Below are 26,513 nucleotides of genomic sequence, written 5' to 3'. Positions count from 1 at the left end.
GTGCATTGCCTCTGGGCAGCACAGAGACTCACTGACCCCAGACCGGCTGTCCTTCCAGGATGTGGCTCTATACTTTGGTCTTGACTTCTCTCTCTGCTTGCACTGCATGGGGTGAGTCCTTCTGAAATATAAATACCAGGGGACACAGGGGAAATCCTTGTCCTGGGCTGAGATGGGTGGTGATTAAACTAGACGGCAAAGGCATGCAGCTCCAGTTCCACAATCTCGCTCTTCCTCTAGACTTGGAACTGGACTTGAACTTGAAAACAGACTTGGAGTAGTGAAGCTCAGCCAGCCTTGGCCACAACAAGACTCAGGGTACGATAAACACCTGGCCCTCCTGCTTCATGTGTCAGGGTCAGGAGGGCAATGAGATAAACTCAAACTTCACTCATGAGGAACTAAGAGAGGTCACCTTCCCACTTCCGTGCTTGATTATTAGAGCAGATCTGGCCCATGGGGGAGAATGGCTTAGCAGAATATTAAAGGCATCATCTCAGGAACCCGACTAAGTGAATCCCAGCTCAGAATTCAAAGCTGGGTGTCCTTAGTCCAGATACTTAACTTATCTGTGCCTGGATTGCCTGTCCCTAAAATAGGCATGAAGTAGTACCCACCTTATCAGGTTGTAGTGAGGATGAAGCGGGTGGTGCTTTTTGAAGCACTTAGAATGGTGTCTGGTCTAGAGGAGGTGGAAAAAGGATAAAGGTATTGATCTAAAGTGGAGTGTGTTATTAGGAAACCTGACATATGGTACTATCAGACCAGAAGACTTTGTTGAAAAGATAGTTTGTCACTCCAGTTCCCAAGAGGTTGGGGACACCACTGGGGTGGACCAGACACAAAGGGACCTACTGAGGTCAGTCAGGAGGCAGAGGGAGAGGAGGCCAACAGGTACAAAACGGTTGTTTCGGTTTTGCCCAGAAGGGGAGAGGCAGAGGAAGCTGGCATAGGGTTGGCCAGTTGGAATTATTTGAGTGGACTTTGTTCTGGCTCCTAGTTCTGGGTGGTTTGGGCAGGAGGATACTGGCCCAGGTTATGAGACCATAATAAAGGAGGTGGCTGGGGTGTGGACCCAAGGAGCAGTAGTTCCTCAAAGATCAGAAGACCTCAGAAGCCAAGGCATTAGAGACAGAAAATAAATCCACGGTTAACACAGGGGTTCAGCAAAATGGACCACAGCACACACCTGTGCCACTTTATGGACAGAGAAACTGAGACTCCAAGAAATGTCTTTTCCCCAGTTCTTGTGCTGGTCTGTTTCTGCTAAGAACTAGCAGAATATTCTAGAAGAGTTTGTGTCCTTTACTCCAGAATTGTTCTTGCTGCTTTTTGTCCACTAAATAAAACCCAATCCTTTAGCCTGGCATTCAAGGCCCTCCCTGACATGCACCTGCTCATTTCGGAGTTATCATCCCCTCCACCTGGGCTCCAGCTGTATCCACAGCCCACTCTGGTGGGCTCTAAGCCAGGCACCGTGTTTTCCTGTCTCTGATTTTCTGAACCTCTGAACTTTCTCTGATTCCTGCTTCAGCCCCTAATTCTCTTCCTTCATTCCCTTCTCTCCTCAGCAAGTCCCGCCTCCCTGTGATCAGAAGGTCTCGCTCCCTCTTCTACCTCCTGCAGCCCCTCCCTGGACCCTTGCCTAGGACACCCAGCCTATTTCTTCCCAGAATGAAGTCCAGAATGTGTGCGGCTCCTTTTTCCCACAAGGTCAGCCAGCCTGAGAATAGGGCCTCCTCTTGTTCATGCTCTTAACCAGTAAGCAGCTCAGTACCAGGGGGATACTACTTCTAGAAGCTTCTAAGAGGGAAACGAAAGGCACTGTTCACTCCCAGAAGCTCTTCTTTTGTCATTGACTTTGGACAAATTTATACCTCAATTCTAATTGACCTGGTCTATCAGCCCTTTCATTAGGCTGGACATTCTCCTCATCTCTATTTCACATAAAAAATATGTGAGACCCTAAAATTTTAGGTCACTTATTCAATGTCACATGCCTAGAATGTGGCCAACCCCCCACTGGAACCCAGGTCTGGCCTTTCCCCTCTAATGTCCTCATTGCTCCCTATGTCCAGCAGGACACCCATCCTCGCCCCCCGTGGTGGAGACGGTGCACGGCAAAGTCCTGGGGAAGTATGTCAGCCTGGAAGGATCTGCGCAGCCCGTGGCCGTCTTCCTGGGTGTCCCCTTTGCCAAGCCCCCTCTTGGGCCCCTGAGGTTTGCTCCACCACAGCCGGCAGAGCCCTGGAGCTCTGTGAAGAACACCACCTCCTACCCTCCTATGTAAGTGGTGGCCTGTCCCAGGGGGGTTTGTCCCTCGGTGCTGCAGGAGGGGGTGGAGGCCATCTTGGGATTGGCTCTGCTTTCTTCTGGAATCTTCTAGAACACTGCAGAGCCCTGAGGCCTTCTGGACCTCTCAGGGACCTAGAGCCCTTTATTCAACACTAGTTCTTGAGCATTTAATCTTTGCCCAGCTTGCCCTTGGTTCTTAGAATCCATCGGTAAGCCAAAGAAAGATCCTGGCTCTATGGAGCTTCCAGTCTTGCAGGGAGAGTGTGTGAGATAACGAAACACACTGAAGGTAAACAATGAATTATGTCATGCTGTGTTAGAACATGCTTGGTGATTAGTATTTTGGAGAAAGAGCTGTTGAGCAGGTGAGAGAGATAAGAAGTAGTGATCTTAACTTTTTTTTATTGAACCTTGGTTAGCTGGGAGTGGGGTGGGTGAAGGTGTGTGTCTCCGTGCATTGGAGGGTCACCCTGGTGAGTTCTCACCGCCCACGTGTGTCTAGATATAGTCATAGGCAAAGCAAAGGTTGTTGGGCCCAGGAACCCTGGCCAGTGGGGTACAAGCCCAAAGATACCAGATGTCCTCACGATCACCCTAGAGCCCCTCAGACACCTACAGGTGTCATTTCCGACTTTCATCTTTTCCTCATTGGGTATTTCTGGAATGTCCAGAATCCCACTTTGGCTGCCTTCTTTCCAGTCCTTTCTTTAAATAATTAATATTCAGTTTTCAAATTTCTGATTGCAAGTGCCATTCATACATATTGCAAATATGTTAGGAGATACAGAGAAGCCTAGGTGAGACAATGAAAATCACATGCGGTCCCACGATCCAGGAGGAACTGCTGTTGACTTTGGAGATCCTGTTGCAGCCTTCCTGCCTTGAAATTGGATGGTACATACGGGTAGTTGGAATGACCACCTTACTCATGGATCAGTGAATCATCAACTTTGTCCTGTGCCTTTAAATATCCCAACCTGGCATTGAATAGCTGCATTGAATTTGGTATTGAGATGCAATTGATTTCCTCCATGTCTCACTTGAGTTCATTAAGTTGGTTTTGATGTTTTTGACATCATCATGGACACTCTGAGGAACATCATGTAGCTAAATCATGATACCCGTTTATGGATATTTTAGGGTAAGTTCCAAGAAATGGAATTTGTGAGTCAAAGAGTGTGTGCTTTTTGTTAAATTTCCCTCAAGAAATATTCTGTGAATATTCCTGCCAACAAGGGATGAAAACCTCCATGCAGCAGACCCTTAGCAATGCTTGAGGTTATTGAAAGAATGGTTTTGGGCAATCAGTTAAACAAAACAGTAATACAACAATCAAACAATAATACCTATCATTTTGGTCTTTATAATGCATTTATCTAAATACTAGTGAAGTGGAACCCTTTTCCCGCTTTTAACATTTGCATTCTAGTTTTTGAGTCATATTTCTGTTGTGCTTGGAAATCTGGGAACAACTCCTAAGAGAGAACAACTGGAAGACATGCTTTCTGGCTCCAGTCTGCCACTTCATAATTGTGTCTTCCTGGTACCTGTTTGCCTTGGTTATGTCTTCTACATACTGGGGACAGCAATGCTTGTCTTCTGTGTCTATTGAGATCCAGACATATTACTTAGATCATACTTGGGGACACCAATATTATGTAGCATGGGTCTTCTTGGCTGTGTGAACTGGGGCAGGTTGTGGAACCTCTCTGTGACACAGTTTTATGATCTGTAAAATGGAGATAATAACAGATTCCTATATCCTGGGGCTGATCTGAAGCTTCAAGCAATTAGTGCATGAAAATAATTTAAATCAGGACCTGGCACATTGAGAGAACTCAACAATGTTATCAATTCCTTTCTAAGTTGGATCTTGGAGACCTTTCCTCAGGGCAGCCAAGAGTGGTTGCCTGGGATAGATAGGTTCACGATAGAATCTTAATGTGCCAGGGCTATAAGACCCTTAGGAAAAGCACTCCTCTCATTTACACCTGGTGCATTGGGACCCAGAGCGGATGGCAATTCACCTAAGGTCACCCAGCACAGATGACTTTAGCAGGACTAGACTGTGGTTATGCTGAGGTTGTCCCACAGGATGTCACCCGTAGCCTGCTTCAGGATAAATGTATTCCATCTTGGTTGCTGAAGTCTTCCATGGTTACCTGGTGGAAGAACACAGTCATCCTATAGGCCAAACATTATTGGGACCTTGTCCTGGGAATGCTGGAAATGTCAGCTCTCAGGGCAGGCCAGTGTGTGGGCAACCTCCTTTCCTTGACCCAGGGCATCCCATAGGCTCCAGGAAAGGAAAAAGGGTGAAGTCCCTGTCATTCTGCATGATCTGGGGAGAGTCCCATGGTCCTCACCAAACTCCCAGTGAGCTTCTCACTCACTCCAGTGTCTCAAGTCCAGTGATAGCAGATCCACTGAGAAGCTTAAGGTCTGGCTCCAGACCTCCAGCCTCCATCTGCCTGAACCTCAAAGCTCCTTCTTTCTCCTCTCCCAGGTGTTCCCAAGATGCGTTGCGGGGGCAGAAGGTCTCCGATCTCCTGACCAACAGGAAAGAGAACATTCCCCTCCAGTTCTCTGAAGATTGCCTTTACCTGAACGTTTACACTCCTGCAGACTTGACCAGGAGAAGCAGCCTGCCGGTGAGCATGGGCCCCACTTGTCAAGACTTGGGAGTTTCAGTGTCTGGGATCTCTGGGTCTGAAGGCCATGAAGGCAGCTTGGGTGAGGGCCACCACAGGCCATCGTGACTCAGGACCCAGAGGTTCCCGTGACCACAGGAAACACAGTGGCTCTTACCTGGGTTTGCCCTAGGGACTTCAGCCTCTGGGGGGGATTGTGCTCTATCTGGAATGCACATTTCAGGTTTTTCATGTTCTCTCACAGGAACAGAAGGACCAGAACGATTCCTGTTGGTTTCTAGATTAAGAATCTGATCTCAGAGCAGTCTACTAGAGCTGGAAAGAGTTTTAGACAAACTGAGACCCAGATGGGGGAAAGGAGGCCACACAGAAGGGTGACAGGACCAGAGCTTGGGTCTTCTCATCTTTAAACCAATGTCCCTGAGCAGGCTAGGAAGTGGAGCACGTGTGTCACCTTTCTGCAGCACATACCCTGTGACCACTTCCACTGTCTCCTGAACACTGTCACTGTCCCTTGACAGAGGTGTGGGTGGGCAGGAGCCGGGCTGGGACGACCTCAGAAGCGCTGTCCTTGCTCAGGCCAAGCATCTGAGGTCTTATGGGAGATCATTTTCCTCACTAACTGCCGCTGGCTCAGGCCGATGCCCAGTGAGTCAGCGTTTTCCAAGAAGGAAGAGCCAGAGGTGGGCCGGCTGCCAGGAGCAGGCCAGGGGTGAGGGATCTGCTGGGAAAGACGTCATACCTGAACTGGAATAAAGAGGGGTCAGCTCCCAGCTAGTCCCCCAGGAGCACTCTGGCACGGTTCCCAAGAGTTGGGGAGGAGGTTTGAACTAGGGACTTTTTGAAGTTGGTCCTGCATGTGCTTGTTAGACACAAGGCAGTGGGACAGGGTCCCTCAGTCACACACTTTTCCCACTCATCCTGCTGTGGTGTGCTCAGTGACCCATCTGCCCAGCTGACCTCTGGGAGCAGGGGCACGGCGCCTTGCCCAGCAGCCCCTGCCCTCCAGGTCTTGCCATCTGGCGGCACACACGTCCTGGCCTCTTCAGCCTGTCTGTGCTGACCTGTCCTTGAACTCACCTTCACTCAGGTGACCCCAACTCAGTCCCTCCCTGGGGCAGCAGGATCAGAGGTGCAGGAGAAACAGGGCTCTGGGAGCCTGGAGGCAGGAGACCCCCAGCTGTGGACACAGGGTCTAGATCTCCAGGGTCTGGGTTTGGATCCTGGGTCTGCCTTGGCCTGGCTGAGAGTCTTGGGCAAGTCCTCCACCTCCCTCAGCCTCTGCTTCCTCTCGTGGGAAGAATCCCGTGTGAGTGTCTAATGATGGCGGTCGGGCTTTATCTCGGGCTGGCTGAGTGCGCAGAGTGAACCCTCCTGAAACTCAAGTTAGAGCTACAGTAGGACCTTATTCTTGCCTGCATTGGCTCACTGTGCTAAGGCTGTGGCCCTGGGTGGCAGGGTGTTGGGCAACTCAGACCGTGGACTCTGGGGCCAATCAGTCTGGGTCAAGCCTTGCTTCAACACTTATTAGCTGTGGAACTTTGGACAGGTGAATCCTCACATTTCTTGTAAATTGAGACAATATTAGTGTTTACCTTGTAGATAGTTAATTTCAAAGTACTTAAACAGTACTTGGTACTTAGTTCATGTTATGATTCTTTTTTTAATTACAAATATTATTATAATAATTCCCTGCTATCTATGTGAACTCTTTAAATGCAAGGACTATGAATTTCAGATTATAATACCCACTCTTACCCTCTGGCTTTATCACAGTCTCTGGCATACAGCAAGCTTTTGGATAATGTTAGTCAAGTGACTGAGGCTTCCAGGATTGGTGATGTGAGGTTTCTTAGGGGGGTGGGTAACATCTGGATGTGCAGGCGAGGCAGAGGCAGGTGCATAGGAAGGGTCACCTCGGGGGTGGGGTTGTGATTCCTGAGGAAATCATTCCTGCACAGGGGAGTTTATTCCTCACTGGAGTTAATGCAGGTGCAGCTGAAGTAGTGCAAGAGCTGCCCCTTGCTTATGTCCAACTGGTTGACCTGTCCAGGCATGAGGACCATGGAGCATTGGGGAGAACACAGTGTCCTTGGTTATTGCTGTTCCTCTGGTGACATTGCAGTTTTAAGGGCTTTGGGAGGACATAGGTCTGGCATAATGTTGGGTGCACTGAGTCGGGGGTTCCTGGGCCCTAAGCTGGGGGTGTTGGGGAGGAGAGAGACTGCCTTTTGCAACCTTGATAGACTCTGGGTGTTTTAGTCAGCTTTTTCGCTGCTGGGACTAAAGGATCAGTCAGCACAACTCTAGGGCAGGAAAAGTTTATTTGAGGGCTCACGGTTTTAGAGTCTTAGTCCAGAGAAGGCCAGCTCCATTCCTCAGGGCTGGAGGTGAGGCAGAACATCATGGCGGAGTGTGTGGCAGAGGTGATCCTGAAGCAGAGAGAGACTCCAGCTCAGGATTCAAAAGATATACCCCATAGCCAGGCCCCAATTAATCACTTCCTCCAGCCACACCCCACCTCCCTCTAGTTACCACTCTGCTAATTCCATAAGGGATTAATTTACTGATTGTGGTAAGACTCTCAACAATCCAGTCATTTCTCCTCTGAACCTTTTTGCATTGTCCCACATGTGAGCTTTTGGGGGACACCTCATATCCAATGTTAACACTGGTGGATGTTGCTACTGGCCTCTGTGAGTCACGGTCAAGATGCAGGTGACAGACCTCTGAGGTCTTCTCCACTTCTGCTTCCTATAATTAGTGTCTGTGTTGCCCAGGTGATGGTGTGGATCCACGGAGGTGGTCTGGTGGTGGGCGGGGCATCCACCTATGATGGACTGCCCCTCTCTGCCCTTGAAAACGTGGTGGTGGTGACCATCCAGTACCGCCTGGGCATCTGGGGATTCTTCAGGTAAGGCGCTGGACTCTCCTCTCTGCACAGTAGCCCCTGCATTGGTAAATATAAAGAAAAGAGGTTTATCTCTCAGTTTTGATTGGCTTCATTGGATTTCCCTTTGTGGAAGGCCTGTTATTCTGTATCACAATATGGTAGAGACATAAAGGGAAACTATACATGCAGAACTCACCACAGTGAGATGGGGAGCCAGAAAGTGGGGCCTGGGGTGGTCTTGCTCTTTTTGGAACAACTCACTCTCTCTGAACTAACCAGATCCCATGAGCTCTAGGTTAACCCCTCTCAGGGTGGCACCCCAATGACCCGATCACCTTCCACCAGACCTCATCTTGTATAGGTTCCATAGCTGCTTAATATTGCCACAAATGTGAGCAAAAGCTTCAGCACATGTGGGAGACAAACCATACCCAAACCATAGAAGCCACAAAAGCAGAAGGGTGATGTCCTTGCTCATGAAGTGCTCTGCTAAGGGCCTTCCTAACTCACCCTTTGTCCTTCTCACTCCCAGTCACACTTGGCCACTTGCTTCCAAGCTTTTGCATGTGCTGTCCCCTTCGCTGGCATGGCTCCCCCAGCTGTCACCCTCCTAATCACCCTGCGAGGCATGGGCCTCGTGGTTGAGAGTCTCTGAAATGCTCCTCCTCCTTCACCTGGGATGCTCAGGCACACGCAGTCCTGTGATGTCGGTCACCGTGCAGCCCCGGGGTGCAATGCCACATTTTGCTCTGGGAAAGGAAGAAAAGGCAGAGCCACGGATGCAGCTCAGTGAATGCTGGGCTGGCATGGTTCTAGGGCCTTGCCATCAGGCTGTCCGGAAGAGGCCAATCATTACCACAGGGCTCAGCACATACCACATGACCTCTCAGCAGCAGCCAAGCAGGTGCCTCTCACACACCTGAAATGCCTCCTTCTCCTGGGCCCGGGTCACCGCCCACTCCCAGCTGGCTGGCCCCTCCTGCACCCCTTGCTCAGGCCTCTGGGTCTCCCTCTCCCTCCACTGATTCCCTGAGTGAGCCCAGCAGCACTTGGAAACCATGTGCCACCTTAGCTGCCTCCTCCTACTGCCCTGGCTGTGCACAGGGCACCTCCACTTCACAGGGACAGACCCCGCCCCCAGCTCAGGCTCTCCTGCTGCCCCACAGCCCCTCTGCCTCTGGTGCAGCTGCCCCCTCCTGGGTGGTCAGGGTGAAGGCCTGGGGCAGCCTGGAGGCTCTTCTGTCCTCACTCCCCACCTCCATGGGCCAGCGGATCTGCAGGGCTCCTCCTATAAACATGCTCAGAATCCAGCCCCTCCCCCCACCTTGCTTTTTGGCTGCGTCTCTGGCTGGATTATAGTTATGATCATATTCAAAATCCTGTGACTTGGACAGGGTGGTTGTTCCACAGTGGCCAGAGATCACAAGAGGAACAGGGTGAGTCTCGTCCTGCCTCTGTTGAGGGCTCCCAGGTCACTGATGTTGACAGAGAAGTCCCCTCCAAGGCCCCCAGCGCCCTCTCTAGTGCCTCTCACTCTAGCTACACTCACACTTTGGTGCCCTTGGTCCTGGGGCCTTCGCACCTGCTGCTTCTCCTCCCCGGAATTTCTCCTTTGGACATTTACAAGACCTGTGCTCCTTTCATGCCGGTCTGTACCCAATGCCACTGCTCACAGAGGCCTTCCCTGGTGCTGAGATCTGAACAATCCCCCCACTGCCCCACCCTGCCTCTGTCATTACCTGCCATTACCTCGAATCACGTTCACTCATGAACATTGTGTTCTCTTTTCATCTGTTTGTCTGTGCTCTGGACTGTGAGCTGAGTGTAGTCAGGTTTTGCCTGACTGGTTCCTGGGGATGCTGTAACTCTTAGACTGGTGTAGGGCACATAGTAGGTGCTCACTCAGCCCATCATTGCTGGAAGAATGAATGTAGACTCCATGCAGAGCAATGCTACAGAGATGAGAGTCAGGTAGAGACACCTGTGTCATGGATGCAGAGTCCCCTCCTCATCTCTGGTCCTGAGAGCCCTGACATGACATCTCTATCTCCACCTCACCCTGTTATCTTGCAGCACTGGGGATGAGCACAGCCCAGGGAACTGGGGTCACCTGGATCAGGTGGCTGCTCTGCGCTGGGTCCAGGACAACATTGCCAACTTTGGAGGGAACCCAGGCTCTGTGACCATCTTTGGAGAGTCAGCAGGAGGAGAAAGTGTCTCTGTTCTTGTAAGTGCTCCTGCCCCCGCTCACCCCTGGGCCTCTTGGAGACCACTAAAATTCAGCTACATCCTCCTTAGTTTACAAGATGGGATTCAGGGAGACTCTGCTCACTGCCTGGCTTTAGGTGGTGGAGAGTCAAGACCCCGACTCTCTTGGCCTCCAGGAAGCTCAGAGCTCGGCAACATCTCTTGCTCGGCCTGCAATGGTGACTTTTCTCCTTTTTTATTTGATTTAGTTCTATTTCCTTTTCCTTATAATTTTGACATTAGGGCTCACCTCACTTCTCTTGGGAAACGGGGATGGTTATAAATTCAATGAGAAGGGGCAAAGATATCATTTAGATAAACGATCCTTGGCTCCAAGGCAGATCTCCATGTTGAGAGGACCGGAGCACCGAGAGCAGACAGGGCCCTCCTCTAAGGTGGCCTGATGACATGTCCATGCCCACAATGAGGGCAGCAAACTCTGGGACAATTTGCACTGAGGGAGGTGGGTGTGAGGATGCAGGGATGGGAGGTTGAGGAATGGATGTGGGTCACAGACGTAACTTGGGTCCTGAGATTTCCTGCTAGTGAGGGGAATGGGGCTGGAGGACACTGAGGGAAATAAGGTTGGTGCTGGGAGCATGAGAAACCCCTCTGTACCTCCGGGTCGAGCAGAGCGTCAGCAGTTTACATGTTTTCCAGCTGGGTATTATCCTCATAGCTGAATAATCAGGGGAAATCTTTATACATTTTTAAAGGAAGAGGATAAGGAAACATACAAATAAAATGAAGAAAAAAATGATCATCCACAATCACACACCTCAAGGATAGTGACTGGGCATTCGGACCTGTGTTTTTCTGTCTGTCTGTCCATGCATCCATCATCTTTACCCATCCTCCCTTTCTGTTCTGTATCCATGTTGCATTTTTTCCCCACAAAATTTCCCTTAGCATACTAGCATAACGTAAACATTTCCTTAACGTTAAACATTCTTATGCAATATTAATTTTATGATTGTATAACATTCTGTTGCAAGAATGAAAAATTGTTTAGTCAATTTCTCAATATTGGATCTTGGATTACTCTCAGCTTTTTTTTTTTTTTTTACCATGCTAATAGCGTGAATATTTTTAGATATCTCTGTGCACCTCCAGGATCTTTTTCTTCTTTCTTTTTTGCAATGCCCTTGGCTTGGCAGCACATGCTCGCCATTGAGTTACACCCCAGCTCTTTTTTTTTTTTAGGTACTGGGATTGAACTCAGGGTCACTCCACTACTGAGCCACATCCCCAGCCCTTTTTTGTATTTTATTTAGAGACAGAGTCTCATTGAGTTGCTTGCTTAGCACCTTGCTTTTTGCTGAGTTTGGCTTTGAATTTATAATCCTTCTGCCTCAGCCTCCTGAGCGGCTGGGATTACAGGTGTGTGCCACCCCACCTAGTCCCACCTCGTTTTTATGTGATCATTTTTCTTAGGATAAATTTTGCATACTGCAATGTAATCTGGGGCTAGGAATTGCCTAGCTGGTTTCCCAATACTTTTGATTATCACGATGAGCATGTGTCACATGCTTCCAGTTCTGTTCCTAACTCTGGGATCTGGTCTTGTCCTATTGAGTTTCTCTTAGGAAAGGTGGGCCCCACATGGAGCTGGGAAGCAGGCCAGCATAGGTGAGGAAGTGTCATATCCACAGGGTGTCAGAATCTCAGGGTGAATGGGCCCAGGGAGGCTGAAAGACAAGTGAGTGACTGATCTTCAGCTTGTGAACATAATCCTCCTCCTCTCCATGTCCCTGCCAGGTGTTATCTCCTCTGGCCAAGAACCTCTTTCACAGGGCCATTTCTGAGAGTGGTGTGGCTCTTACTTCTCTTCTGGTCACTAAGAATGCCAAACCTCTAGCTGAGGTAAGTCTCACCCTGGACAGTTCCCAAGCCCTTTCCCATGTTTCCTGGAATCCTCAAGGGGCTTTTTTTCTCATAGAACTCAGTCTTCATGCTCAAAGGATACCACGCATGTGAATGGCTTGGTGGAAGAGGCTCCTTTAGGGCCCACATTCAAATGACATTCTCTACTTTCCAAAGTGCAAATCGTCTCATGCAGGCCTTTGGCAATTCTGCATAAGTTTTACTGTGTGGAGACATGGTACACTTTTAAGAAGGTCACATGTATTAATTCTCCTTATGAGACAGGTGCAACCATTAGCTTATCTATGGATAGAGAAACTGAGTCCAAATGATTCATACGCCGTGGAGATGGGAATTAAATCAGAGAGTGGTATTCTGGATTCCATGCTCTTCACCACAACTCCACACAACCTCACTTCAGACATAATTTTGAGAACATTATGCCCATTTTAGCATAGATAAGGTAATGGAGACACATATATATAAAGATATATTCATATCACACAATTCCAGATAGCAACAGAGGCAACACTCTATGGGGCCCAGAACCCACTCCAGCTTGTCTAGAGGATCTTAGCTGCTCCCTGCTGCCTTCAGAAGTTGACTTGCCATAGAACACCTTGTCTGTATGGAGACATTGCCCTTGAACTCTGCTGTTGACTGTGATCTCTGCAGAAAGTTGCTATTACCGCTGGGTGTAAAACCACCACGACTGCAGTCATGGTTCACTGCTTGCGCCAGAAGACAGAGGAGGAGCTCTTGGAGACCACGCTGAAAATGGTAGGTGCCGCCATCCCATGGCCCTTCCTCGTAGGCTTGACCCTGGGCTTCTCTCTCCCACTCATCTTGATCCAAGTTGGAATTTTTTTTAATCTCTTATTATGAAATACTTAAAATGCAACAACCACACTAATTGTAGGGGTTTTCAGAAAAGAGTCACAATTTTTCTTGGTTGATTTAGAAGCTGTCTTAATTATAACACAGTAGCAGTCAAGTTTTCTAGATTTTCTGAGACTCTGTCTCATTTAGTATTCAAAACAATTATCTGTCATCTCTCCAATCATATTGATATTATTTCACTAATCTAGTGTGAATCCATCCTTAACTTTTCACATCTATTTTTTAAAACTTTTTTTAGTTTTTTTACAATTTTATTTTATTTGTATTTATTTATTTACATTTTTATGGTGCTGAGGATCTAACCCAGTGCCTCACAGGTGCCAGGCAAGTGCTCTCCACTGAGCCACAACCCAGCCCTCATTCTTCTTTGTTCAATCTGTCCATCATCCGTGAATCATCGGTCCCACATAAATCCACACTCCATTATTCAGTCCTCCAAAAGCAATGGTCTCCCCTTCACCTATTTGGTAGTTTTCACCTTTTGTCCATGTGTCCACCCAACTTCCCAATAGTGCTTGCATTAACCAACTCACTTCCTCCTTCTGTCCCTCTCTCCCTCTCTCCCTCTATGCTAAGTGTGTGGGAGAGCAATGTCAGGAGAGGTGATGCAGACATAAATTGAACCTTGTCCCTGCTCAAAAGGGACAATACAAGGAGAAATGCAGCAATATACTTAGTGATTTTGTGTAGTGGGAGGATAGAGAGGAGACACAGTCATTATATCCATTAAGAGTGCTTCTTAGGGAAAGTGACATTTAAGGATTGATAGATTGTCAAGACAGTCTGTCACCACAGGGAACTTAGTAGGACAAACATCCAGAGGAAAGAACATGCAGGGATAAGGGAGCTACTTCCTAAGGAGGGGAAGGTCTGACTGTATGCTTGGGGTCAGTTGAGCCCCTGGTCTATCTTGACCTTGAACACCAGACAATACATCTGGGCCCACAGGGCAGACTGCTAGCATAGTGCTCTGTATGTCCATGGATTGAGTTCAGTATGGCCTTGGAAGTTGTAGATTGGTTTACTGACTTAAATAAGGTGATTAAAGTTTTCAAAGAATTAAGACACAGCTGTTTTGTGATACCTGGAAAGAAGCAAATACTTTAGCTATCCTCTATGTGGCAAAAAGGAGCAAGGTTATATGGAAATAGATGGTGACCTTGGGGAAACCAAGAGACCTAAAATCTTGGAATCCCAGGACATATTTCTGAGATCTTTTGAATTTTTGTGGAATTTTTTACATGATTAACTACTGGCCCAGTACACACACACACACACACACACACACACACACACATACACACACACACACTCACATACACCACCCCTGGCTTGTGGGGCTACAACCCAGAATGGAGGAACCCCAGTGGTCCCTCTACATGTAGGGCAGGAAGTAAGGTATGGTGTAACATTTCAATCACTGCAGTCTAAACACATAGCAAAGTAAAGCATCTGTTGGAATGTGCTTCAAAGAGCTTGCTTAAATCATAGTTTTCTAACATGCAATGAGAAAACTCTTTCCAAGGTGGCTTGAACATAAAGGAGAATACCTCTTATAATGGAATCTCCAGGTAAGTGAGGAGTTCATGAGCAGATGGCTTAGGGCATGGCTGGATCCAGGTGCTGTTAAAATAGTGTTGAAGAATGTGCCTGTCTCTATCCCTCTGCTTGACAGTCTTCTTTGTTGGCTTCTCTCTGAAGTAGATTTGTCCCCTGGGGAGGTTAAAGATAATAGCACTCTAGATACATGTCCTATCTGCTTAGAAACTGTCTATCTCAAAAGCTTCAGCAATAGGTTTGGGGTAAACTCTGTTGGAGTGACACTGGTTTGTACCCATCCTTGTACTCATCTGTATGTTCAGGGACTTGGAACACCTCAGGTCACATAGAGATGCCTGAAGACATGGAGAGGAAGCGGGGTAGAGGGAAGCAGCGGGAGAGAAATGCCATCTCCCTCTGGGGCATCCCACCTGCAGCGCCATTTCCCCAGGAGCTGCCTCATCCACACCAATGCCCAGGGACCAATGTGTATGTTCCCTCCAGAGGAAAACGGGTTCGATGCCAGTAAGAAGAAGTAGGGGAAGGATGACGAGACAGGCAGCAAGAGCAGAGGTCCTCCCCGCAGCTCCAGGGAGCCTGACTCTGGTCCCCAGGTCTCCTTCCCTGGCTGCTGCCTGCCCCTCCTCCACCCTACGACTCTACTCTGGGCTCATACCCAGTGGGGTCTGTGTAGGGTCCTCTGCCTCCCATTGGGAGAACCTGGTAGCTCTGGGGAACAGCTCAAAGGATCAGCTTTTATACCAGGAAGCTTCTCACTCACATCCTCTGCCTTTGTCTTCACAGAATTTTTTTACTCTGGATATGCTTGGAGACCCCAGAGAGGTAAGGACCGTTGGTTTCTTAATTACAGGTTTCAAATCTTATTAATACATTTAATCTCTGTTATGCTATGGATGAATGGAGTCTCCTTTGTGGACTCATATTGCTGAGGCCCAGAGAGCAGAAGTAACTAGCCAGGGTACCATAGCTTAGAGGTCAGGAGGCAGTATTGGAACTCACTGCCATGGCTCTCAGTGCGGTGCTCCCAGTCACAAATTATATATCTCCCAGGGTGAGCTACCCTCTTCTCATTTACATTCCCTGTGGGATAAGTGTGCTCTAGAACACCCTCAGGGGGCTAGATAAATGGATTAGGGGCTCAGAATCCTTCATTAAGGAGGACAGATGTTCTAGGAGGCCACAGGGCAAATTAGCTGTGCAGAAGGGGAGCCTGGGATCTCAGGCCTTAGGACACCACCCTCCTCCTAGGATCCAGGAAACTCCAAAAGTATCCTCCCATCTGCTTCCTCTTCCTCTCCCACCTCTCCACAGTTGCCAGGGTCTGGAGACCTTAGCATAGTGCCATCTTGCAATCCTGTCCTCTGCTCCCTCCCTGGGGATCCTCTGACGTTTCTTGATCTTATGAGGATGAAATGAGATCTATCTACTCAGACATTCATTAAAGTGTTAAGAAGCACTTACTCTGTTGTAGGAGATGGTTTAGCAACAGGGATACGGCAGTGACTCGGACAAGATTCCCTGCCTTCTGATGGAGGGAGATTGTAATAGAAAAGTAAAGAAACCATGTATCGTGCTGGCTGATGGTCAGAGTCAAGAGAGAAAAAGATATTGGGAAATGGGGACCAAGTCAGCCAATGGTTCAAATGTAAGCATTAGGATCAAGGGGTGGCCTGATGGGCAGTGACCTTGGGGTGGATCTCTGGGGGGGAAGGAAGCGAGCTGTCAAGAGGACTGGAGGAGGAGGGTTTCTGGCAGAGGGAACAGCAAAGGCAAAGACCCTGATGCAGGAGGCCCTGTGTGGAGTGGAGGCTGAATGGGGATGCAGGGTGGAGGCTGGGGTGTCCTGAGGTGGGGGTGGGGTGGTCACTGGGAGGACTTGGACTGTGATTCTGTGGGATATGGGAGGTGCTCAGAGGGCATTGAACAGAGTGTGGACATGATCTGAGGTTTCACAAAGGTGACTGCAATAGCCAGTAGGGGAAGGGGCAGGGCAGGGGCAGGGACAGCTCTGGGAGCTCAGTGCTCTGTAGCTGCACAGCAAGGGATCCTTGTAGCTCAGACCAGTGGAGGGGCAAGAAATCTGCCATCCAGACCTTTCTGAAGGAAAAGATGACAGAACTTGGTGATATATGGTGTGTGAGGAGTAAAGGAAGAAGAGGAGAAGGAAGCCCTGAGTCCTTGACCCCTGCACTGCAGTCCTGACAGGCAACCTCCAGCGTCCACGGGGTGGACAGTGGCAGTTATTCTCCTTCTCAGCTTCTTGATGCCGGTCTTCTCCCTGCGGGTGCTGCCCCACTCCGGCCCTCCCGAGGGCTGTCTCCAGGATTATTACTCTTACCCTCCCCTTTCCTTTCCCCATTCTCATACCTTAGGGTACCCCAGACTCACCTGGATGAACACAGTTAGAACTGTCACTTTCTTCTTGGAAGCCATTTCTTGTTGAGAGGACAAAACCCTTGCTTCCTGTATTATCAGCTTTCTGGTACTATAATAGATATTTGAGGTGATCAAGTTATAAAGAGGAGAAGGTCAATTGAGCTAACATTTCTGGAGGATTTATTCCATGATTCTGTGAACCCGTTGCTTTGGGCCTATGGCAGCACATCACCCCAGGACTGGGAGAAGAGCAAAACCGCTCACCTCCTATCTGGGAGTCTGGGAGTAGAGAGAGATGGACAGAGAGAAGGAGGGAGGGAGTGGGAGAGGCGGAGAATTGGGAATTTCTATATGATGAGGGCGGGTGCCCAGTGACCTGAAGAACTCCCACTAGGCCCCATATCTTCAGTTCTCCACCCTTCCACTACTACCACATGCTGCAGATTAAGCCTCAACACATGGGCCTCAGCAGCCCCATTGAATTAGTTCTTCATATCTGAGTGCCAGGGATTGTGCAGAAAGTGTGCTCTATCCTCTGAGCCTCTCTCTTGTTCCTACTCTAAGGCCCTCCTTCAAGCCCAGGCCTCTGTGACATTGCTGGAAATAGTCCTGCTCACCTCTGTCCCTTGCTTATGCTATTTCTACTGCCAAGAGCTTTCATAACAAAAGCCCATGCAGATGCCAAACACCTGATCCAGGTGCCCTGCAGACTCTTCCTTCAGAGGAGCTGCTCCTCCTGCTGGCCCCTGGGTAGGCCTCTCAGAGCCTCACAGCCTTGCTAAGGCACCCAAACCAAGCCCTCTACTGTCAGCTCATAGGAGCAGTTCTGGCCCTTGTCTTGATCTATTACTCCCCCAAATAGGGAGTCAAGTCTCAATGTAGGCACCTCAAGTGATGAGCTCGATACCTCCTCAAAACTAATCGTTTGTCTAAAAGAGCTCAAGTTTAAATACAGATGCAATAGATACTCCTCAGTTACAGTTTTAGTATTTGTGAATTCACTTCTTTGCTAACACATTTTTGTATGCACCAGGGATACCTTGATGCATTTGTGGTCATTTGAAACATTAAATGCAAAGCAGCAAGGAATTGAGTTTCTGTGAGGTCCATATTCCCCTCTGAGGTCACACAAGGAAATACTCAGTGTCTTGCTTCATCTCTCTTGCTAACAAGTATCCTTCTTGTGGTCTATATAGCACTGCTTCTTTTGCAGTATTTGCTTTTGTTGGTGATTTCTCTGTTTATAACGACTCTAAGGCATAGTGAAGAAGTGCTGTCTAGTGTCCCTAAACATGCCTTGAAGAGAAAATACATGTGATAGTAAGCTTTGTTCAGGGTGTGTACGGTGCTCTTGGCCATGAATTCAATATTAATGAATCAAGATACAGTCCATCCAAAGAAGAAGTGGAGATTTGCCTGTCTGTAAGTGAGGACAGCCTGGAAAGCTGTCATGCAACATCTTTGTGGATACACAACCATGGGAAAGATGGAGGAGCAGCTCCATGTTTAAAAAGCAGAGTGGACAGCAGTGTTGTAAGGCAGGAGCTGTAGAAATCTGCAGTGATGTTACCCAAGGTTGAGAAAATGTTGAGTGAGTCCCAGCTGGTGTTTTATTATAAACGGATACTTGTAACGAATTCTTTGTAAGAGATCTATATCATATGACATGTCTAAAGACCAACCCACATGGAGACGAGAGTCTCACAGGGCCTTGATTCTGGACTTCCCTTTGGACCAATAGCCCAGCTATTTGCTAATTCAGCACTCACTGCGATCTGACAAACACGACTACGACAGTGAGAATTGAGTGCCTGTGTGTGCGTTTAAAATTGAGATGGTTATTATTATTATTTATATGTAATATATTATTTGGATGATATATTTCCCATTCCCCGACCTCCATCACATTGCCATCCCTAGCTTCCTGGTTAAAATTCTCTCCTCACTGTGTGACAGACTTAGCTTCCTTCTGAGTTTTGTGGCCCTGCCCAGAGTCATGGAAGTCTGTAGTGCTGGCCTGTTGACTGCTCTGCTCTCTTTCCCCAGAGCACTCCCATGATACCCACTGTAATAGATGGTGTCGTGCTGCCCAAGACACCAGAGGAGATTCTGGCTGATAAGACGTTCAACACTGTCCCCTATATTGTGGGAATCAACAAGCAAGAGTTTGGCTGGATTTTGCCCACGGTGAGAATGTACAGACCTCTTACACAGACTCCTCCTCCTCCCCCATCTTCTCTCTGACGTCTGGACCCAGAATGTCTCTTTTCTCCAAGGCCCACTCTGAGTCTGGGAAACTTCACCACTGGTCTGAGTGGACACTGGACATTTCTTTGTAAATCTTTCTGGGATGGTACAGCTCTCTTGACTGGTACCTGCGAACCCTTCTCCCCAAGCACTCATTGATTGTCTTCCTAATAACCAATACTGACATGTTCAGGATGGGAGGGACTGCAGAAACCATAATAGTGCAGACAGATGAGGTCTAGAGAAAAGAAGCAGGAGAGCTAGATCTGGGCACAGCAACTTCTTCCTTGGGCTTGGACTCACAGGTCCTAGGGGTTCCCATGGGTGCTCCAAGGCACTTCTCTGGAAAGAGTCAGAGGAAGTTGCTTATACGTTAGTTACATTGGCTCCAAAAAGCCAGGTTTGGGCTGGAGAAGATCCAATTTTGACTGGAAAGCATTGAGATTTCTCATGTAGGTGCTTCAAGAGGTCCTAGGGACATCCTCGTCCATGGCTTTAGGCTAAAAAAGCCGGGCAAAAGTTGGTTAGAGTGCAGAGGTTGAACAGGATCTTCACAGGGTGGGAGTTCTGCAGTTCTCACTTCAGAAGGATCAGAGGTTATGCCAAAGGAAAAAATTCATCGTGATGGATTTCGACTTCCCCAAGACATTGGAGAGTGTGGGGTAATGGCCTGTGCTCTCTTGTTCTGAGCTCTCTGCTTTAGCACTACCCTGGATTCAATTTCCCTCACTGCCCGGATGACCATGGTGCCCCCTAGCCTGGTGTTTATATGTTCAAGTCATCCCTTTTGTATGCCTTGAGTTTCTGAATACAAGTCCATTTACTTGATATTTTTTCAAACTAATGAATGCACCTGCACATCAAGACCCCAAGAGAACCTTCACAGGCATTGGCTTGCTTGGTTCTTCTTGTTAATTCCTGATGATTCAGAAATGCTTAACCCCTTTTTTAATAGATGATGGGATTTCCCATCTCTGAAGGCAAGCTGGACCAGAAGACGGCCACATCACTCCTGCAGAAGACTGGCTCTCTTCTGGTAAGGAGTCGAAAGAGTTATGGGAATTGATTGAGAAACAAAGAACAGCTGGCCTTGCCCTGAGTCCCAGACCAACTCAATGGCAGAAGAAAACCTGACACCTGTGTTCCATCCCCATCTGTCTGCCTTTCCCTCCCCGCCACCCCAGGAGGGATTTGCACAGGGCCCAGGAGGTTCACATGCAAGGAGCCTTCTGCGTGGCTCTCCAGGTGGGGGATCTCTTTCTTGATGCATTTTAGGAGGTCCAAGACGAACTGACTCAAATGGCCACTGAGAGGAATTTAAGAGGGACAGACGACCCTGTCAAAATCAAAGACCTCTACCTGGAGTTGGTTGGAGATGTGATATTTTGTATCCCATCTGTGACTGTGGCCCGTGGTCACAGAGGTAAGTCACAGAGGTTGCATAGGAGAGGGACACTGCCACCTCCCAATATCCAGTCACCTATGGGCAAAGAAAGTGGAGGGTGAGCACATACAGTACAATAAGATGTTCAGTGAGGGGAGACAGAGAAGGAGAGGGAACACATTCATAGAACTTTGTAAAATCACAAATTGACAAACAATATTTGCATAAACTTATGGAGTGCAGTGTGGTTATGATTTATGAATACACTGTTCAATAATTCCATCAAACTGGTTAACAGACCCATCTCCTGAAATACTTGGAATTTTTTGCAGGGAGAACACTTGACATTTTCTTTCAGTAACTATTCAGTGCAAAACACTCTATTATCAACTGTGTTTACCACACTGTCCAGTAGAACAACATCAAAAGAGAAGACCAACATTTCCACAACTGGTATTTTGTACTCTTACCATCACTCTCCTTTCCTCCTCATCTCTCGCCTGTTACCACCATTTTATTTGAGCTATAAGTTGTCACATGTGGTACTTATCTTTCTGAGCCTTATCTCCCTCAGCATATTGGACCCCATTTCAACAGGTAATCTCAAATGGTATCGTTATTTTCTTTTTAAAGACTAAATAGTTTTCCATGTGTTTCTCTACTACATTTTCTTTATCTTTTCATCTGTTAATGTACATTGGTAATTTCATGATTTGGCTCTTGTGAGTAGTTCTACAGTGAACATGGGGTTGAAGAGATCTCTCCAACAAACTGCTTTCAAATCTTTTGGGTAGATACTCAGAAGTGGGGTTGCTGGATTACATGGTGATTCTGTTTTTAGTTTTTCAACAACTCCAATCTTGTTTGACATCTGTACCAACTGTATTAAAGTGTTCCCTTTTCTTTTCATTTTTGTTAATATTTTCCCCTTTTATTTTGGTACCTGGAATTGAGCCCATTTTGTTTCGAGACAGGATCTTGCTCAGTTGCCAAGGATGGCTTTGAACTTACAATCCTCCTGCCTCAGCTTCCTGAGCTGTTGGGATTACACATGTGCCCCCACGGTGCCAGGTCACCCTTTTTCCTTTTCCATTCTTTTTAATAAAAATCATTTGGACTGGGGTGGGTGATACCTCATTGTAGCTATAGTGTGTTTCCCCAGTGATTAGTGACATTGAGCAAGTTCTCATCTACCTGTTGTCATTTATATGTCTTCTTTTTAGAAACGTTTATGCAGGGCCCCTACCCACTTTTAAATTGGCTGTTTTGTTTTGTTGCTGTTGTCCAAAGACCTGCAGAGCTTATATTTAACTCTTTAATGCATTATGGCTTGTAAACCTTTTCTCTCGGTTTGCAGGTTGTTTTTGCACACTGTTCCTTGTTTTCCTTGCTTGAAGGAGCTGTACAGTTCGATGAAATCTCATTTGTCAGTTTTCACTTGTGTTGTCCCCACTTTGGGAATCAAATCCAGAGTCATTGCCCAGACTAGTGTCACATGGTTTTTCCTCGGTTTTCTTCTGTCAATCAGTCTTTGAATTCTCATGTTACTTCTAAGTCTTTCATCCATTTTCTTTAGTAATTTTTGTTTATGGTGTGATATGAGTTTCAATTTCCTATTTCTTCAGGTCAAAAATCCAGTTTCTTAATATTCTTTATCCAAGAGACTGTCTTTTCCCATTTTGTATTCTTAGCATCTTTGTCAAAAATCAGTTGACTTCACATGCCTGGTTCACATCTGGGCTCTCTAGTGTGTTCATTGATGGATGTGTTGATTCTTTTCTTCCAATAGTGTGTTATTTTAACTACCACAGCTTTCAGTGTACTTTGAAGAAGAAGGGGGTTACATCTCCAGCTTTTTTTCTTTCCAATCATGATTATGTTGATCCAGTTTTTTGTTTGTTTTATGTGAATTTTACAATTTTTCCCTATCTCTCTGAAGAATGATGTTGGAATTTTGATGGTGATTTCACTGAACCAGTAGATCACTTTGATTAGCATGGATATTTTGACAATATTACTTCTTCCAAACTGTGATCATTGGGTATCTTTTTCTGCGTTTGTGTCATCTTCAATTTCTTTCATCAGTGTCTTATAGATTTTAGTGTCCTGGAAACAACACTTCAGTTAAATTTATTTTCATGGGTTTTACCTTGTTATAACTACTATCCATGGGTTGTTTTCTTGATTTCTTTTTTTTTGGCCAGTTCAGTGTGAGTGTATAGAGAATTTTGCATGTTGATTTGTATCCTGCAATTCTACCATATATGTTTGCTAGTTCTAACCATCTTGCAGGAAAATCTGTGGGGTTTTCTACCCATAAGATCATGTCATCATTGAACAGACTGTTTCATATCTGCCTCTCCTAGTAGGATGTCTCTTTTATAGTTTTTTAATTTAAATTCTGTTTTCTGATATAATGAGAGCTGCCTCTGTTCTCTTGGTTTTCATTTGTGTACAATATCTATTTCCATCCCTTCACCTTCATACTACAGACATCTTTAAAAACAAGATGAGTCTCCTGTGGGAAACATATATACGTGGCTCTTGTTTTCTAATCTGGTCACTGTCCTTTCTGTTGGAGGATTTAATCCATTTATATTCAAGACAATTACTAATAGCCAGGTATTTACTGATGCCATTTTAACAGTTGTTTTCTGCTTGTTTTTAAAATACCTTCTTTATTCTTCCACTCTTTATGTCTTCCTTTTTGTTTTGATGGGTTTCTGTCATGTTTGCTTTGAATTCTTTCTATTTTTGTTTTGTGTTTCTATTAAAAATTTTTCCTGTATTGTTACCATAAAGTATACTTACAAAGTTTTACACTTATACCAGCCTATTAATAACTTTAGTCACATATAACAATTTTGTATTATATCCCCATGCATCATATTTTTGATATCAGAATTCATGTATGAATTTTGTGTTTGAATTTGTCATGATAATTTCTTTCAGTTATAGTTTTATTTATATCATTGACTTTTGTACTTTAACATGTTTTATTTTATTAGTGTCTTTGTTTCAGATTAAAGACCTCTCTTTCACAAAACCTATAGGGTGTGTCCAGAGGTAATTGATTTCATAAGCTTTTGTCTGGGAAAGTTGTTATTTCTTCCTCATTTCTGAAAGATGACTTTCTTGGATGCAGTATTCCTGAGATACAAGAAACAGATTGTTCCATCTCTACATATATGTTCATTTAAATATCCTCATTTTTAGACAAGCAGCTTGGATTTGCTTCACTCTTGTCTGAATGGGTGAGAACAGCCCTGGAAATGCTCAAAACTGGGTTGAATAGAAGACACCTACCAGGTTGTAGGTTATGCTTGAAATGAATGAGCTCTAGTGTATTTTCAATGAACACACCCAGCGTCTTTAGTTGGTACATTGTGTACTTCTTTTTTTTTATGTTTTGCAAATATTTTTATTTAAAATGTCTTGTTTAATGATCATAGGAACACCGCAGGTATAGATTATTCTTCTCATTATGAAGGGTAAGATTACACACAGGTGTAAACATGAGCTTTGGTATCCCAGGCTTTCTTTTTTTTAATTTTTATTTTTTTATTGATTGTTCAAAACATTACAGAGCTCATGATATATCATCTTTCATGCATTAGACTCAATTGGGTTTTGAACTCCCATTTTTACCCCAAATACAGATTGCAGAATCACCAGTATTACATACTCACATTATATAAAACAACAAACCAAATTCTTTAGTAGAAAAGCAAAGTAAAAATAGAAAGACTTCAAAGCATACAGAAATATCTGGCCCAAGTCCCATTTCCTCCTCAACCAGCTTTGAGGCACGTGACTGTGCTTTCCCCAAACTGTCTCTCTCCCATGCCGATAGCCAGGGACTTCCTGCACAGCCAGAGACCTTGAGACCATCCAGCTGGTGATGTGAACTGTGCACAATCCATGTCTTCTCAGATGCTGGAGCCACCACCTACATGTATGAGTTTCAGTATCACCCGAGCTTCGTATCAGACATGAGACCCAAGACGGTGATAGGAGACCATGGGGATGAAATCTACTCAGTCTTTGGGGCCCCAATTTTAAAAGGTAACAGCTCTGTGCTTGGCTGTCAGCTTGCAGTCAGGAGGTCTGGGTTCCAGTCTTGCTTTGGTGGCCTTGAGCAAGTTCTCCTGCTGTCCCAGGCTTAGCTTCTGACTCAGTGTAATGGGCCTGAGCTACATGGAGCAGTTCCCAGCCTCTCTACTGTGCAAGGAGGAGGCACATCCATGTGCCCTGAGCCAGAGTCACTCTCAGAATCCTGAACTGTGATATCAATAGGAGAAGTGGTGGGCCACCTGCAGGGCACTGTTCCAGGTCAAGAATGCCGCTCTTGATTTTTCATTCAAAGAAGTATATTAGGATGTGGGGGGAGGGAACTAAGGTCACAATTGTGCTCAACTTGAATCCAGTGTCATTATGTGTCTTGTCAGTCAGTCTTCTAATATATCTAAATTTGCATATTACCATCTATGTTTGATAATATACTTTTTCAAAACTTTCCATAAGTGTCTTAAATTAATGAACTCTCAGCAGTTGCACATGACTTTTGAGCCACTTTATGACCGTTCAGGGCACACCTGCACCTCTGGGTGCCTCCCAGTTGGGTAGCTCCTTAGTGTCATTGCAGTCTGATCTTCCTCAGACTCCGTGAAAATGTGGCTGTGTTTCAAAAACCCAAGAGCCAGCAATCCCTCAAAGTAGAGGAAGCTACTTATGTGGCCTTTGGAGCCTGAGTGGGGAATGAGCGGCAGGTAGGCACAGAAGACAAAGGCAATCAGCGTCCTGGTGGACTGCATGCCGTGGCCAATTACTAGACCAGCTGTTCTCAAGCTGAAAGTGCACACCAAAGGACAGGGTCTTCCTGAAATGCACATTGTCTAGGAGGCACAGAGTTAGGGCCAAGAGTCCGGCCCCTCCTTCCCTTCCTTTCTTTTTTCTCATTATAATCATACATAATGGTGGGATTTATTAGCCATATCTGTGTGTACACATAACATCATTCGTTTAATCTCATTCCCTAATACCTTCCCTTTCCCTCCCCTCTTCTTAGAAGCTGCCTGTCCTACAAACTCCCAGGTGGTGCTGCTGGCCCACACAGCCCTCTTTGAGTAGCAAAGCATTTTTTTCCTTCTGCCCCAACAGGGGGCACCTCAGAAGAGGAGACCAACCTCAGCAGGATGGTGATGAAATTCTGGGCCAACTTTGCTCGCCATGGGTGAGGCTGGTGGCAAAGAGGTAGCAGGGTGGGTGGCTGGCGTGGCCAGTGGTGGGGCCTACCTGTTGGGAAAGAGGGGCTTCTAAAGTTTGACTGACCAGACCCCTGACCCTGTGACCACAACATGGTGACAGTTAGTGCACATGCTGCTCCAGGAGATGGAGAGCTCCCTGTCTCTGGAGGTGCATGTGCCTCTTGGCAGAAGCTCCAGGCAACTCTCAGAATACTGTTGGGACCACTAGAAGCTCTGTGCAATTTCTGTTTGATTTTATTTCTAGGAACCCAAATGGGGAGGGGCTGCCCCATTGGCCAGAGTATGACCAGAAGGAAGGGTACCTGAAGATTGGAGCCAACACCCAGGCAGCCCAGGGGCTGAAAGAGAAGGAGATGGCTTTGTGGACTAAGCTCAGAGCCAAGAAGCCTCCTCAGAGAGAACACGTGGAATTGTGAATGGGAGGCCGAGCCAGCCTTAGGAGACCAGAGGCGCCCCACAGGGGTGTTCTCCAGGAGGTGTTTGTAGACCAAGGAGACATCTTTTGTGGAAGCTGGAGAATTGTGTGGTGTAGGTGGGGACAGTCCAGGAGGGGAAATTTTTGTACTTGTGGCTTTGATTTGCAGAATGAATGTTCATTTGGAGACCAAATCAGAGTCTGTGTCTTGAACTATAGCTGAGTCCATTCTCCCAGATAGATGTCATCATACATATGAGAAGAATCACTATCGAGAGTTTAGTACAGTGCTAAAGGCCAAATGTGGTCTAATATGGGAATATAAGATTCCCGGGAGCCACAGACCCACGGGGGAGCTCAAACTCACATAGACTCATCTCCAAGTATGTCTCTTGGGTGCTCATGAGGAAGACAG

The 26,513-nt window shown here is 46.6% G+C and overlaps 1 protein-coding gene and 1 long non-coding RNA gene across 4 annotated transcripts; one reads left to right on the top strand and one right to left on the bottom strand.

The window, feature by feature from the left end:
* Window positions 1-26,513, top strand: LOC308637155 (carboxylesterase 1D-like). 3 transcript variants are annotated; one of them, XM_081273364.1, is made up of 14 exons: window positions 1-111; window positions 2,079-2,286; window positions 4,802-4,946; window positions 7,727-7,860; window positions 9,913-10,066; window positions 11,845-11,949; window positions 12,625-12,729; window positions 15,193-15,231; window positions 18,832-18,972; window positions 19,988-20,068; window positions 20,308-20,455; window positions 24,350-24,481; window positions 25,577-25,649; window positions 25,928-26,513. In XM_081273364.1, exons 1-14 carry the CDS (start codon window positions 60-62, stop codon window positions 26,097-26,099), a joined length of 1,689 nt encoding a protein of 562 aa, XP_081129490.1. In that variant the 5' UTR covers window positions 1-59; the 3' UTR covers window positions 26,100-26,513. The 3 variants fall into 3 exon arrangements, with proteins under 3 accessions (XP_081129490.1, XP_081129491.1, XP_081129492.1); XM_081273365.1 differs by having other exon boundaries at window positions 20-111; window positions 2,082-2,286; XM_081273366.1 differs by lacking the exon at window positions 1-111 and adding an exon at window positions 1,682-1,761.
* On the bottom strand, window positions 7,764-8,818 carry LOC308637157. Its single transcript, XR_014019572.1, has 3 exons — window positions 8,715-8,818; window positions 8,350-8,588; window positions 7,764-7,896 (listed from the first exon to the last, which is right to left on the bottom strand). It is a non-coding gene; the product is annotated as an uncharacterized lncRNA (long non-coding RNA).

Source organism: Spermophilus citellus (genome assembly GCF_964194105.1).
Source record: "Spermophilus citellus genome assembly, chromosome: 18".
NCBI lineage: Eukaryota > Metazoa > Chordata > Mammalia > Rodentia > Sciuridae > Spermophilus > Spermophilus citellus.
The sequence above is the reverse complement of the archived record's forward strand: the minus strand, read 5'-3'. Positions and strand labels throughout refer to the sequence as shown.

Coding starts and splice junctions, on each gene's coding strand:
- LOC308637155 (XM_081273364.1), top strand. CDS start 60: ATGTGGCTCTATACTTTGGTCTTGACTTCTCTCTCTGCTTGCACTGCA. Junction 11,950..12,624: donor ATGCCAAACCTCTAGCTGAG/GTAAGTCTCACC, acceptor TGATCTCTGCAG/AAAGTTGCTATTACCGCTGG. Junction 20,069..20,307: donor AGAAGACTGGCTCTCTTCTG/GTAAGGAGTCGA, acceptor GATGCATTTTAG/GAGGTCCAAGACGAACTGAC.